Source organism: Apteryx mantelli, chromosome 1 (assembly GCF_036417845.1).
Source record: "Apteryx mantelli isolate bAptMan1 chromosome 1, bAptMan1.hap1, whole genome shotgun sequence".
In the NCBI taxonomy this organism is placed as follows: Eukaryota; Metazoa; Chordata; class Aves; order Apterygiformes; family Apterygidae; genus Apteryx; species Apteryx mantelli.
This window is the reverse complement of record NC_089978.1, coordinates 3779489-3794111: the sequence shown is the minus strand read 5'-3', so window position 1 is coordinate 3794111 and position 14623 is coordinate 3779489. Positions and strand designations below refer to the sequence as shown.

Here is a 14623-nt window from a genome sequence, read left to right as displayed (position 1 = left end):
TATCATCTAAAATCTGGATGGAAGAGGGGATGGGAGACAACTGCACTGATCTCAAGAAGGATAGATCTCCAAATGCTCCTCTGGGAAGACCCTCTCCCAAAAGTGTCCGTGTCCCCCATAAAGCACAGACAAGGATAAGCACGGGGAGAAGATCAACGCCAGTGACGCAGTGAGCAAGGCACCGTCACGTTGCAAGCAAGCCCCAAACACACGACAACGTCACGGAGCGGCAGGGGAATACTGACAGTTTATTTCACAGAGCATTGCAGAGTTTATTTTGGTCTAGCTCTATTTGCATCAAAAAAGTCTCATCCTTTTTAAAAAAAAAGGTAGCAAATCTTCAGGACGATAACGGTAACAGTCAGTGCATTACGCATAAGGTTTGGGTCTCATTGTAAAAAATAATAATAATAATTTAAAAAAAAATCAGCAACTCTTCATTGGATTGCTTTTTACACTTCCAAGCTTTTAAGCACTTGACCTTTCAATAAAATCATCTTCAAGAATAAGAACAGAACATGCAGATGATTATCAACAGATGCCGAGATTTAACAAAGTCTCTCACTTGGCAATGACAATCTGCAAGGAATGTTTCAATACAGCACCACATTTAAGGGAGAAGCAACTTGTTCTCAAAGGCCTTCAATTCCACCAAAATCTTGCAGTTCTGCAGGAAAAAAACCCACCTTTTTTCACAGGTTTGAGAGAGTACCATATGAAAGGACAGTGTACTAGGGAAGGGAAGAGGGAGCATGAACTGGGGTCTTTCTCCACCTACATTCATAAAAACCCAGGGCAGATGCAAATGATTTAAAGTCTTGATTTGCACTGCTTAGGGAGTGCACATTAAAGCATCACAATTAAGGTTTAATTACTCACTTGCATTATTAGTAGGAACATTTTTCTTCTGTCACTTTGGCATTTTATTTCATTTCTTTCCTTTTATACAACTCAGTTGACCGGTTTTGCCCCCAATTCTTCTGCGCTAAGCACAAGACTGGTGTTTCAAAACACTACTGGATTACGGCTAAAAAATTAGCAGTTTAGTGCTGCCATGATAAGAACTTGTATCATGTCTTGTTTCTGGCTATACCAAGCCTGCGTTTGGTGTCTAACATGATACACGCCAGCACCCCCAAAATACCACTCTCTTCTGCAAGGTCACTTCTTCCGGCTGCGCAAGCTCTGCAGAGAAACCCCGGCTCGGCCAGCACTCAAAGCCTCAGCCTTGGCTCCCACTCCTTCCATGGGAAACAACTTTCGTACTCCCCACATTTCCAAGGCAGCGCACGCCAAACTTCAAAGGAAGCCCATGATCAATGGGATTTCTTATATTGCACGTCGTGTCAACCGCGATGCAGCAAGGAAGGAAGCTACCCAACACCAGAAGGACATGGGGAACGAGCCAAAACCCATTCACATCAACAGCAGCCTTTTGGCTGGCTTCAGCTGCCTTGGGAACTGGCTCCGTGTGAACAGCAAAGTGACCCAAAAACAGGCTTCTCTCAGCCACGCCTTGAAGAGCAGGAGCAGAGAGTCGAGACTTCCCTTGGGCTGGCTGCAAGCTCTTGCAAGGAGGGGAAAAATGCAATTGCAATCTACTTAGTTTGAGATTTTTATTTTTTTATTTTTTTTAACCTCTGGTCTAGGATTTTGGTTTATAGCCTCTTGCATTGGAAAAACGCGGAGGAAAGCTCTCGCCTCCATGAGCCCCTCAGCATCTGCTGCAAGACTGTCGCTCCTTTGGAGGACACTGACATGCAGCCTCAAGAACATTCTGCTTTGAAAGCAAGGAGATAAGGTCTCCTTGCAGGAATAAATTATTTTCCTGGGTAGTTCCCCCTGCCAAGCTATTTACAAATCCTTCGCCCATGGGCATCTGCTTGGCCCCAAAAGGCAGAAGCTCGCACTGCAATGCCACCTTTTCTTCGGCAGGTGCAAGGACAGGCAAGCCAGGAGCGACTGCAAATGCCACTTGAAGTGGCAGGCACTTCAGCCAGATCGCTGAGCGGTGGTGGCACCCATGGCACTGCTTTTTGCAAGCCATCAGGGCTCTCAGTAGAGCCCCACTCAGGGGAGAGAGAAAAAAATTGAAGCCAAATCATTGCTGCCAGCAGAGGCCACATAACAGCCATTTGCTTTAAGACTGCAGCAGGTCATTTTACTTCAAAAAAGGCCATTCTCCTGAAAGCATCATTTGGGGAAAGGGGGACAGGACAGGGAGAAAGTGCCCAACAGAACGAGCCAGTGCAATTCCTCCCCTGGCTCTGAACCTCAGCAGGGAAGAGCAGCGCTATCTCCTCTCCTAGGAAAGCTTCTCTCTCCTCCAAACAGCCTCCTGTTAAAGTAGAGCTAAAACTTCATTGCCCAGGAAGGGAAAAAACAAACAAAAAAAAGAACAAAAATGACTCTTCACGAGAACTTCACAACGTACGTTTTAAACAGAGTTCAGCTACACAGTTGCTGCACCAAGGAAAGGAGTGGAGGTGAGCGGGGAGAGAAAGGGGAGCCACGTCCCACCTGCTTTCCCCGGCATCCCCAAGGCTGTCACGTCAAGATTCAAATAACTTCAGCCATAAGGTGGATGATTTAATGAACAAGGTATTTCCATTCATGCCCTGGAAAAACAGGTACACTCAAAAAAAGAGACAAAAAAATTGGACTTTCTACATATTTACAAAAAAGCCCCACGACCTCACAACCAGAGAGGTGGAGTGGCCACCGATGGGAGAACGGGAAGGGGTGTCTGCCCAACCAGCAGTTCCTCAAAGGTTCCCATCCCGGAGCAGGCAGGAGAGCACGGCTCTCGCTGCCAAAGGGAACGCGGGGAGCCAGCCGCGCTGCAGCGTTGGGTCTGAGCTCCTCAGTTCATCCGCAGCTTGGTGTTCCGATGATCCGTGGGGGTCACCATCTCGTTGGAGTAGCCATTCTCGGAGCAGAGCGACAGCTCGTCCGTGTTCTCCACACCGTTGTTGATCTCTGGCGAGAGCAGAGAAGGGAAGATACTGTGAAAGCTCCAATAAAAAACAATAAAAGCATCTAAGAGCCCCGGAGCAGCTCACAGCCTTCCTCACTGGGCATTGATGGAGAAACTGAGGCACCAAGCAGCTGTGAAGTTCCAGCACAGCAGCAGTATGCAGAATGGGACCTCTGGGATCCTGCAGGGATTTTCCCCCAGGCTTTAGAAACGCTACCCTCAGTTTACACCCACTTACGCCAAATCTGAACAGGATCTGGTTCCCAGCAGGACCTCACCTCTACATCTCAGGCCCTGATGATCCCGCCACCATGAGAGGCAAAACGAGACTCCCAGATACTGGGACGCGCTGTGCCATGGGCTGAATTGCCCGCCTTTGCCAGAGGGTGCAAGGGATGGTCTTAATCTCCTCAGCCCAGACTGTCATTCTGGAAATGGGGAGAGCTCCTGTAGTCACTGGTTTCACTGGGAAAAATGCGCCTCCACTAATATTTTAATTGTAAACACCAAGCAAAAACACTCGTTTCAGAGGCACAAAATTTAAATATGCATCCTCTACCTCTAAAGAACATTTTACGTCGAGAACATTTTGGGGAGAGTTAATTCTGATAGGACTAACAAGGCTTTTCTCGTTCTGGGCTGACCTGATTTACTCCCAATTTTCACTGCCTCTGGAGAGCAGAACCAGGCCTGCATTTCACACAATAAGCTCTTTGAAGCAAGATTTGTCTTTTTGTTCTGCATGTGTGCAGTACAATAAACCCTGATCCCTGCTGGAGGTCTCTAGTCCCTAATACAAAGAAAGAAAACCAATAAAAAAAAACACCAAGGGGGAATTATATTCACATTCCTTAAAATGCAAGTTTTCCAGCTTAACGCACTAACTTTAATCTTTCAAAGCTGAACACATTTCTCTCATTGTACATGTTTCTGAGAGCTTTTTTTAGAGGTGTGCTGAGATGGGCACGTGGGAAAGGTGCCCCCGTGGAGGGGGACAACACGCACCAATGCAAATAAAAGCCAGGAGGAACGTGAGGACATCAGGAACCCCTCAGTCTCTAGTGCCTCTGACTGCCAAGGCCACCCCAAGCTCATCACCGCTATTTGTGGCAACTTAGTGTTTTAGGATGCTGCTATTTTATGTAATTTTAGAGCTGTTCTCCCCTCTGAATCATCAACCACGCATGAAGCTGTGGGACGTTGGAGTGCACTGTGTGGCACAATTTGGGAAGTTAAATGGAGGATATCGGAGCAAATCGGTGCTCAGAACCAGTTTGGGATGGGTGAGCTGGCACCAAATCCCACACATGGTTCAATGCAGCTGGGTCAGCCCAGCCACCCCATCCTGTGTCCCATGCATACCTGAGAAGATCAGCTTCTCCTTCATGATCTTGACGTCCCTGCTGGACCGGCGCACAGCAGCGCTGAGCATGATCTGCTCTGGGTTGTATGTCCTGATGTTTCCTAGGCGCCACCTGCAAGAGAAGAGGGGGATGTCATGGGCTGGTCCCCCCCCAACCTTGGGAGCCTCCTCAAAGCAAGGGGCCACCAGCCTGGAGACCAGCAAGTCCCGGAGACCCTCATGCCTTCGCTCCCCCGCGTCTACACAACCCCACATGGCGGGTGGATGTTCAGAGATGAGAAGGAGCATGTTATCTCAGGGGGGTACAGACATAAAAAACAGGTCATCTTTCAGCACCTTGAACTTCCTGATTCCAGCAGTGCCAATCCACAAATTTCCCCAATGACAACAGATGCCAGAAGCAATTTGTGTCACATCAGCTACCCAACTGCCCTAAGGGATGACCACAGGTAAACTATATCAACTCTTGAGGATGGAAAGAGGGAGAGGAACACAAGACTGAGCCAAGTAAAGAAAACATGACCTTTTCTTCAGTGTCACGTGTTGACATTTGTGGGAGGAGAGAGCTCAAACTAAGGTCTCAAACCTGAGACACAGCAAAGACACTGGCACAAGCTCCTCTGGAGGAAAGTACAAGCAGTCCCAACACAAGTAGCTGTCAAATAAGGTGTCCTTGAATGCAATTTCTCCCAGAGCACTTCCCTGCCCAAATGCCATGGGGTCTTTGCTTAAACATCCTCACCAACTCCTTTCCTCAGCCAGAGAGGGCTTGAGGCTGGAAGACAGCAAGGGATGAAGCCCATGCTGTCAGACTGGATCCAGAAGCCTGGTAGCTGTTTCTACCCCAAAACCACACTTTTTAAGCCTCAGTAAACTCAGCATTTGCCAGAAGTTTTTACCACATGAACAATACGAGGAGAATGATGGGAATCTGGCTGCAAGTTAAAAATCAGCCAGTTTTTTTTTTCCCCCAGTTACTGAATAAAGAAAATGGTTGCTGTTAGCAATGAGTGGTGGCAGCAAGTTAAAGGGGATTTTGCTTTTAAAGCTCTTTCTCAGCCTGGGAGCTACCCTGACACATAGGGACGCTTGGCTGTGGATCTGCTTGAAGAGCAAAAGGCAGGCTGCTGCAGCGCGGCGGGGAGAGGGAGGCTCGGCAGGCTCAGACAAAGCGGCCGTATCCAAGATCCCTTCACAAAGAGATGCTCTTCAGGCCATGTTTTCCCAGCCCAAATCCCACCTACTCTTCTCATCTCCTTACCACAGAGGAAGGCTTTCAGGCTTGCATCCCTCGGGAGGCTATTCCAGGTCTCCCTGCTGGAGCCAGGGATGTTAGGATGCCATTTGATGGAGAAACAGCAGAGATTTAGGGTGGCTTATGGGGTTTCCTATCTTCTGGCACCATCTAGTGGCTCATGCACACAAAAGGAGGAGAGTTTTAGGGGGCAACCATCTTCTCCTAAATTTCTAACTCCCCTCCCCACCCCTGGTTGCAAAGGATTTAAGGAGCCCCAAGCATCTCTGGACTGGGCTCACAGCATCAGCCTGACAAAACAACGTCCGTAGAAGAGATTTTGCTGTTTTGCCGGGAAAATCTAGCTGGTGCCAACCTCACGGGGTTTCAGCCCTTTCCCAGCTCCCTGCAGGTAGCACTGCACTGTTGGGCTCTGAGCAGGGGATGGATGAAGGCTGCTCTGCTACAGAGAGAAGAGGGGATGGGATGGCAAAGCTGCATATTTGACAGCCCCACAGACAGAAGCAACACAGGAAGCACAAGGAGGTAGAGAAGCCACTGAAGCCTAAAAAGATTAAAATAAGAAAATAAAAGCTATTTTGCTTTCATCATTATCTAAGCTGAGCCACACTCTGGCTTGGAAGAAAAGTGTTTCTGCCCTTAGTGTCCCACGCAGGTAGCTAACCTGCCTGTAGCTCCCACTACAGTCAATGGGATTGCAAGTGCTTAGGAGCTTGCAGGATCAGACCCTCCTAAACTATAATCAAGAACAAAATATATTGCTACAGAGGTGAGTCTTTTCTGTGCCTACAATATCACGATTTTCAGCATCGAGCTGGGCTGCTCAGCTGGAGGGCATGAAGACCTCTTGCCACAGGTCCTAGATGTCCCATGGAGGGCACAAGACTCAAAGTGGGCAGAGACAGAGGGCTTTTCTCCTCCTGCCAAGGGAGATGCTCACTGCTCTCTTCTCCCCACCTCACATGGTGGCTGCAGTCGGACCCAGGCCAGTTAATAGCCTGAGGGGCCCGTGACCCCTCTTACAAGAGTGCATTGCTCTGATTGAACAAGCTGGGGGAAGGGGGGGAAAAACACACGCAACTCAACTGCTCAGACTGCTTCACTGGGCAGTGGTTTCCTGCAGCCTGTGCCCCAGCCTGAGCTGGGACATACTGACCTCAGGTACCCTGGGAGTCCCCACTCCCCAAAAATCAGAAGACTCATAACAGGGCCAGCACAGGGGGGTGGCAGATCAAGCCAAGATTTCCTAGGGATCCGGGAGGGAATTTCACCTCCAGGTAAGAGAAGTAGAGCAGGGCTAGCAGCTGGGATGTGTTTGCAAAGGGGAAACACCCAAGGAGCAACATCAAAACCAGATCAAACTTGCAGGGATAGTGCAGTTATTCTTTTAGCTCCCGTGTGGTGGCTACAGAAAGGAAATCAGGCTCTCGACAACCATCCCTATTTTCAGGGGTATTTTGAAACATCCTCTTAGCACAAGAGCCACCAGCACATTTAACTGTGATGCAGCTCCAGTCAATGCCATATAAAACACTACCTGCAACAGTCAGGAGGCTCTGGAGAACCAGAGAGCTTATTTACTATAAAATAGCACCCTTCCTACCAGCTTGGACAACGCTGTTATCAGGCACATGTAGGACAGCAGCATGCAAAAAGGCCAGGCCAGAGCAAGGCTCGCTGTGCCAGATGAGAGCAGGTCAGTCTTGTTCTGACACATTGGCAAAGTGGACCAGATGGACACGGGATAGGACAAACTGAAAGACACTTGGGCAATGACACACAGACAGCACATACCATGTTAAGGCAACAACCGGGGGCCTTTGGTTTGGAGGGAAGATGCTAAACAGCATGGAAAGGGGATGGGAGAGGGCAGGTTGGGGAGAAACCGGGGGTAGGTTGGTGCCAAGGTGAAGAGATGGAGATGAGCAAAGAGCCAAGCCAGCCACAACTGCAGAGCATCCCCATCCTGCTACCACTCTCGTCTGAAGCCTGCCCAACTCCTCTGTGTCCTTCTCCTCTCCTCACCCGTGGCATGCAAGCCTGAGAGCAAGGGGGAGACAAGAGGGGACCCAAGGAGGGCTCAGCCTGGCCCCATAGCCAGGTCCTGTTTTGGAAGGTAGTGCAAGGACGCAGCGCTGCAGAATGGCCTTCTGCGGATCAACGTTGGGTGTTGCTAGTCCAGGGTACCTCGTGGGGCAGGCAATACTTACAGGTGGCACACACCAACCCCGAGGTGGTGGGTGGACAGAGGGAGAGGGGCCGGTAAGTGCACGCACAGAGTAGCTGGTCCTTAGAAATACAACCCCATCGCTCAAAGCGAAAGGAATGGAGAAGGTAACACACAGAACTTGGTCCGAGTACATAAGTGGTGAAGGCTTTACTGCAGAAAGATGATAGAGCCTCCCTCCAAGGGGATAAAAGCTACTGAGGAGAAAACAGCCAATATAAGGAGAAATCTGGGCTTCGAATTTAGGGAGCTTCAAATCTGGCATCCCAGGCTCACTTCCTTCCTGAGTGCAATGCTATTTATTTTCATACTGTGTTTCCAATTTTGTAGTGGTGTAACTGGGAAGAGGCTCCTGAAAGATCCCAAGCTCAAACAAGTGCAGCAGTGGAAGAGCCAAACCTTTACATTCCCTCCTGATTCATTCCCAGGGCTGCAAAAATGATGCTCTACAGACCTGAACAAGGTTACATTTTTCTTTAGAAGCCTTGAAGCTTCACTGGTGGTAGCACAAAGCCAGTCACAAGAGACAGCCATGCTGCTACTTCAAAGGCATCACAAAAATCCAAAATAACTCTTTTCCTCCAACAGAGAGCAGAGCCTGGCCTATGGTGTTAAATATGGATTTTTCTTCCACCAGGAGAGAAAGGGAATGAAACATAGCACAGAAAAGCCCCAGTCTCTAAAATTTGCTCCTAAAACATGCACCTGGTGTAGGTGAGCACACCATGACAAACTCACTGCTTCTTCATTGCCCATCTCCCACGGTTTTAACATTTCAGGGAGGATAGGCAAACAAACTCTCAAATATCAATGGTAACTCCAAATTGGCCAACTTAGAGTAGACTGGACTCAAAAACTTCTGGTGACCACAGTAAGGAAGGTGATCTTTTGCAGTGGGATCATTTCTGTGTGGAAAGCACTACATCCACGAGGAGTTTCCCAATTACAGCACGCTACAGGACATTAGAATAGGGCAGTTTTAAAAGGCAGTGTCTTAGATGAAGGTAACAGAACATCAGATTGCCTTCAAAACACCCGCAGGCTTCAGCATCAGGCTCTCGTGGTGTTCATGATAACAGACCATGCAATGTTCAGACTTTTATGGTCCCCTGTGAAACCAGATGTTTGAAAGCATCATTAAAAGCTGTGTTCTGCCCTGCCCATCTGCAGTGAAGCCATAGCAGAGAAGGAGAAAGAGAGAGAAAGGAAGGTTGAATGAAAAAGAGGAAGAGGAGGAAAGCACCAGAATTACCTGATCATGTGATAGCTGTGAGATGCCAGAATGCAGCAGAGAGAGAAAGAGGAGGAACATGCACAACAGTCAGCAGTAAGAAAATAAACAAGGCAAAGAGGCAAAAAAGATTGGTTAGAAGTCATCACAGTTGGTATTTCCCCTCCAGAGAGGCTGCACGGATCCTGTCATCAGGGCTGAAGCAGAATAGCATGAGCAATTCCTACCCGCAACTACGGAAGAGAGAAAAGCCATGCGTAGGAGAGAGAACGAGCACATCGAAGCGGTGGCTCTGTTCCCACCCACCCCCTCATCCTTGTGTGGAGGAAGCAGCTCTTGTTTTGCCCCAGAAAGGACTTGGAAAAAAACAAAACAAAACACAACAAAGGAAAAAGAATGACATGTTTAAGGCCAAAGGCCAAGCCCCATTTCCCAGATCCGAATCATATCAGCAGGTAGCTGGGCACTTCTGCTGCAACTGGTTTTTGGTATAAACTCAACACAGCTACCAATATTTCCACGTGGTGGAGAAGCCACTGATAGCAGGGAAATAGGTCTCTCCTGAGTGGGACGCACAAGGTAGGAGCTCTTGGAAGAGTAAGCCTTTTCCTAAAAAAAGTCCACTTTATGGTGCTAGTATTTCTTCTTCCTTCTACGGACTTGGGGGTTTCATGACCAGAGTTACCCCAATGGAGTGATCCAAAAAATGAAGCTTGGCCCTGCTACTGACGGACCCCACATGGCTAGACCTCTCTGAGCAAATGCTTTATGTGACAGGTCCAGAGGCTGGGCAGGGAGCTCAGCGCTGCAGGTAGATAAACCCTAAGGAAAGCTAGTGGCGGCTTACAACCGTCCTTGCCTGCATCAGATTTACCCTGAGAGTAAAAGAGAAATCTCACAATAATCAATAATCCTTTCACTCCTTACCCTGATTCTTCACTATCTACCCCATCAAACCACTTCCAAATCAGAAGAAATTCAGTCCATGCAGAGAGGGAGAAGCCAGCTATGGCAAAGGTCACGTAGCTGCAACTTCTTCCCCTCTCTCCAAGCATGCATCATTTCACCCTCTTTTGGGAGCTGTAGCTCACATTCAGCAATTTGAACCAGTTTAATTTCTTTATCTGTGATCTCCTGGGTCAGATTCAGAAAGCCTGCTAAAAAGTGCTTCAGGGGATGACAAGAAAGACTCTGCCAACATTGCATCACCTTGGTCTTCAAATTCTGCTCTCAAGAACAGTAAGAAACCCATCTCTTCCTCCAGACTCCCCAGTGCATTTCTGTATCTGACAGAGTAAGAAAGTCTGAAGAGGGGGGAAATCTCTTATTAGACCAACTGACGAATTTGAAGGGGCAGAGAAAGCTTTCAGACAACACAGCTATGATGGTCTTTTGGAGTTAAGGCTTTAATTGGCTGCAAATCAAATCATGAGACTTTTTATTCCAGCTCAATACTCTAAGCCCATGTTACGATATGCATTTTGAGGACAAGCCATGCCCTTCAGACCTAAAATCACCCAGAAAAAATTCTAATCATGTTGCCAACCTCGTTTTGGTGTTGGTTTCATTAAATGTTGGGAAATCTAATCTGAAAGCTGAGTTTTGAATCTGCCTCTTGCTCCATTATCCCATGCTGCAGTCAATGACCTGCTAGGCACAGCTCCACCAACCTGGAGCTGTGCAAGTCAAGAATTCAGAGGGACATAATTATAACAGAGCCGAACGCATCTCATGAGGTACAACAGACCCAAAATCTCGCCTGAAACCTAGACCATATGGGGGGCGGGCAGGAGCAATAGTCTATTGTAACAGAGAAAATAGTCTATTGTTCCCAGGAAATTACCCACCCTGGGGAAGGAAGGGGATCGCTGCAAGCAGGTGATTTGGGACGATGTGACAGCAAAATCACTAGCTCACAAGGCTGAAGCAGATGGCATTGCTACTCCTAAAGCTAGGGCATTTGGGATATCAATAAGGAAGGAAATTGCAGGTCTCTTGATGTCTCCAGGACTGTAGTTTGTGCATGCCAAAGCAGATGAGATTATAAAGGTAGGGGAAAAGCGGCTGCATTTCCAGATGACGTTCTCCTAGGAGAAGTCTATTGCTTCTCTCTCAAGGGAACAGACTTCCCTTCCTGAGCTCACGCTTTCCCAGAGAGGGTTATTACGTTGTCATCACCGACAGCTAAAATGCCTCCTGAGAGAAAAGTCACATCACCAGGAGGACACCACGGTTTCCTCCAGTATAATCAAGAGGAGGGCATTTTGGCCAACTCTGCTATTAGGAAGCTGATTTATCTCCTACCGATTTATCAATGTCCTAACTTGCCCTGCTCCTACATTTTCTGCTCCATGCTTGTTTTCGGGGATTCTGGACAACTGAGCAAGGTTTCTGCCATGTCCTCGTTAAATCCTTGTTCTGCTCTCTCTCTTCTTTGGAAAAGTAGGGAGACTTTCTCCATGCATCAGACTAAGGCCAATATATAGAGTAACTGCTTTGATCTGCTAAATCATAATAATTTTAAGTCACCTAAAAATGTTTCCTTTTCGTCTTTCAAATGGAAACAAACAGATTTTTTTTTAAATGCCCAAATACAGAGCTTTCTCAAACTATAATGTATCCTTGAAAACTATAACCGTGGAACCTCAAAATATTTCCTCTTCTTCCCTTAAAGCATTTCAATCTTTCTCAATGTCCATTTCCCCTGAAGTATTTACAGTTTCTCTCCCACGCACACTTATGAGCAGAGCAAGGAGTCTATCACTACTTTTTGAGATCTCTCATTCTTCTCAGCAAGCAGTAGTGACTTCATCCAGTTCAATATCTTATCTCAGAAGTGGAAAGAACATGCCACAAATACATAAGAGTTGAGTCGTAACAATGCTACTTACTTCTGGAATATAAAAACTCCTACAATTACGATAAATGAAATGAGATCAGATGTGATCCAGATTAGACGGTACTCGTCTGGAGGCTGGAAGACAAAAAACAGAAGCAGACCTTATACCTTCTGGTTTGTATAATCACACAGAGACCACATATTGTCAAGTTATCACCAGGGCAGAGAGAAATATAAACCTTGTGATTTACATGTGACACCTGTAGCTCTGTTCTTTTCTAATGTTAGCCTGTCACCCAAAATGACTTCATCAGGAAAGACTGCAAATAGGAACAATTTTAAACTCTCCCTCCTTTCATGTGCTCACATTTTCTCAGAGCTTTGTGGGTTGAAAGCTTCCTCTCTCAACTATACCTCTAGGTGAGGTAAGATACTATTTGGAAATCCAAGTCTGTGGGACAACAGAAGAAAATACATATGCTCTGCACATGAGACATTCAGGCCCCCTTTTGAGTGCTTTGCTAGAATAAGCACTACTTATTCTGATGTTTGTGGTCAAACTTATTCTGATATTCGCAGTTGAGCACAGTCCCTGCAGAGGAGGGGAGCCCTCTGCACTTTAGGCATATACTTTCAATATTTGTCCTTTAATACACAGGTAACTCGGAGGTTATAAGCTGTTCTGGCTCCATTTGCTGGTCTAAGTGACTATCATCATTGCACCAACTAACCGTCTGAACCTAGCATAGGAGCATGCTGCTTCACATTTACTTTTGTGTTGCCCAGGAAGGAGAAAGCTGAAAGACAACAAAGTCATGGGGTAATGAATAATAATAGAGTACTGATGGTGCTCAGAGGGCACCTACTGGGCAGAGTCATCAGTGATGGCTAATCAACTTCTGCTTTGCCAACCTAAGCCTGAAGAACATGGTCCCAATCAGAAAAAGGTTGCTGATTTCAGACCACAGACAGACCCATCCCAGCCACCAGTACCAGCACTAACACACACAAGTAATGTCTCATTAGAAAAGCAGAATCCATAAATGCAAGAAGGTGCATTCATGCAAGGGTAGCATGACATGGGTGAACTAGTCTGAAGCCATCAACTGTGCTTGCTCCATCTCCTAGCACAGTACAGCTTGGTTTTTTTCCGTTCTGTACCTCTTTATGGGTCTCAATTCGTACTTTGAAAGCATACTGAAGAATTAGCAGGGCAATGCTTAAATTAGCCAGTGCTTCTCATGGAGATTTAATCCTTGTATTTTCCAGCTTAATTATAGAAGGGTGACATCTGACATGGTGTTGACATTGCATGCAGATCTGGCTGTAATGTTACATTTGCTGCATCTATTAAAATCAATAGACACAAACTGATTGCATTCCCATTTGCAAAGGGAATGTAATCATAACTATTTTGAATGAAAACTCAAGAGTCTTCCAGTTTAGAACAAAATCTACACATCCAAATTTTTTGTTCTGTGCAAGTGTTGGTATTACACAATGGAAGACTCAAAATAGCAGGATTTTCTGTGGGGCAAAAGTTGCATTTCCCAGAATGTACAAAAAGCAATAGGTGGACATGAACTCAGCTTTCTGGGCAGTAAACACCAGCACCTTGTGTTGATGATTATAGGCATTTTTTAAAGTCCTGCGAAAAGCTCAAAGCTATCAGTTTTGGTACCAAATCAAGGCTTCATGAGCTGCAGATCTGCAATTGCAAGGCAATCAACAGGGGAAAATTGGATTTTTTTCAAAAACGTGCACCCAACATGCATGGTCATTAGGAATGCCCAGTGAGCAGATGCCTTCCCAGCTCTGCTGAGGAGGAGCACAGGCCAGCAAACATGCACATTGTACAGAGACAACCCATTGCATTGCCTCATGCACTCCTAGAACTGCACAGGAATTTGTTATTCCCACCACCAGCTTTGCTACATTTCACCAACAGTTCCCCTTTTTAGACAGGGCTGTTTTAGGGGAATTATTTTGCTTGTTACAAACGTTGCACAACCTACGTCCTATTCCTGCAATCCTCAGATTTGCAACCCTTCAAACCAAGCATCAGTACAGTGTAACACTGTGTTGAGAACAACTCAGACACTGGCTCTTGGCTCTGAGGAAGACTTCCAAACAGCTTACTAATGCCTATTAAATTCTTCTCCTTGTGCTCATCCACTCTCTCCTTCCCCAAGCAGATCTGTCAGAGCAGAAAGTAACACTGTCCTAACACCGGACAGGATATGCAAAAAAAAAAAAAAAAAAAAAAAGCTGCACTAACACTGCTGCAGCTGAGTTTTTATTTGGGGAATACTTTAATGCAACTGTTTCATCATTTCGCATTTTTCCTGCTGACACAAATATTTCTATTCGGTTCAGGGACCCAAAATGCTAGCCAAGTTTTCAGAGAGTTGAGTGGCTATGTGATGGACAAGGGGGCTACTTTTGGTCTCTGGCTGCACTTTTTCAGCAGTGGGGTAGCCAGAGGTAAAATCTATCCTTGTTTGGTATAAAAAGAAAAGAAAAGAAAGGCAAAAAGGTCATTTTCACAGCCTGCCTGAAAGCCAGGTTAGCTCATTCACCTGCTTGCCTGCTTCTCTTGCAACTCAAACAGCTACTCAGCAGGTCTGGAAAGGTGTTTTTCCTTGAGAGGAAACAAGAAAAAACATGTGGGCTAAATGGGACATGCAAAGCAGTCTCCAAGGTCCCCAAGCCCTGCATGGGGAGAGACTGA

General features: G+C 46.6%; 1 protein-coding gene across 3 annotated transcripts in view; it reads right to left on the bottom strand.

The window, feature by feature from the left end:
• Positions 1 to 235: 235 nt before the first annotated feature.
• The window catches only part of GDPD5 (glycerophosphodiester phosphodiesterase domain containing 5), a 179079-nt gene continuing 164691 nt past the window's right edge, over positions 236 to 14623 (bottom strand). For 2 of the 3 annotated variants that reach the window (XM_067309589.1, XM_067309652.1), the window contains exons 14-16: positions 11945 to 12027; positions 4340 to 4452; positions 236 to 2979 (exon numbers count right to left, since the gene is read on the bottom strand). In XM_067309589.1, coding sequence (XP_067165690.1) covers positions 2864 to 2979; positions 4340 to 4452; positions 11945 to 12027 — 312 coding nt within the window. In that variant the 3' untranslated portion in view covers positions 236 to 2863. Of the gene's footprint in view, positions 2980 to 4339; positions 4453 to 11944; positions 12028 to 14471; positions 14534 to 14623 lie in introns of those variants that run through there. The other variant, XM_067309712.1, reaches the window with a different exon arrangement.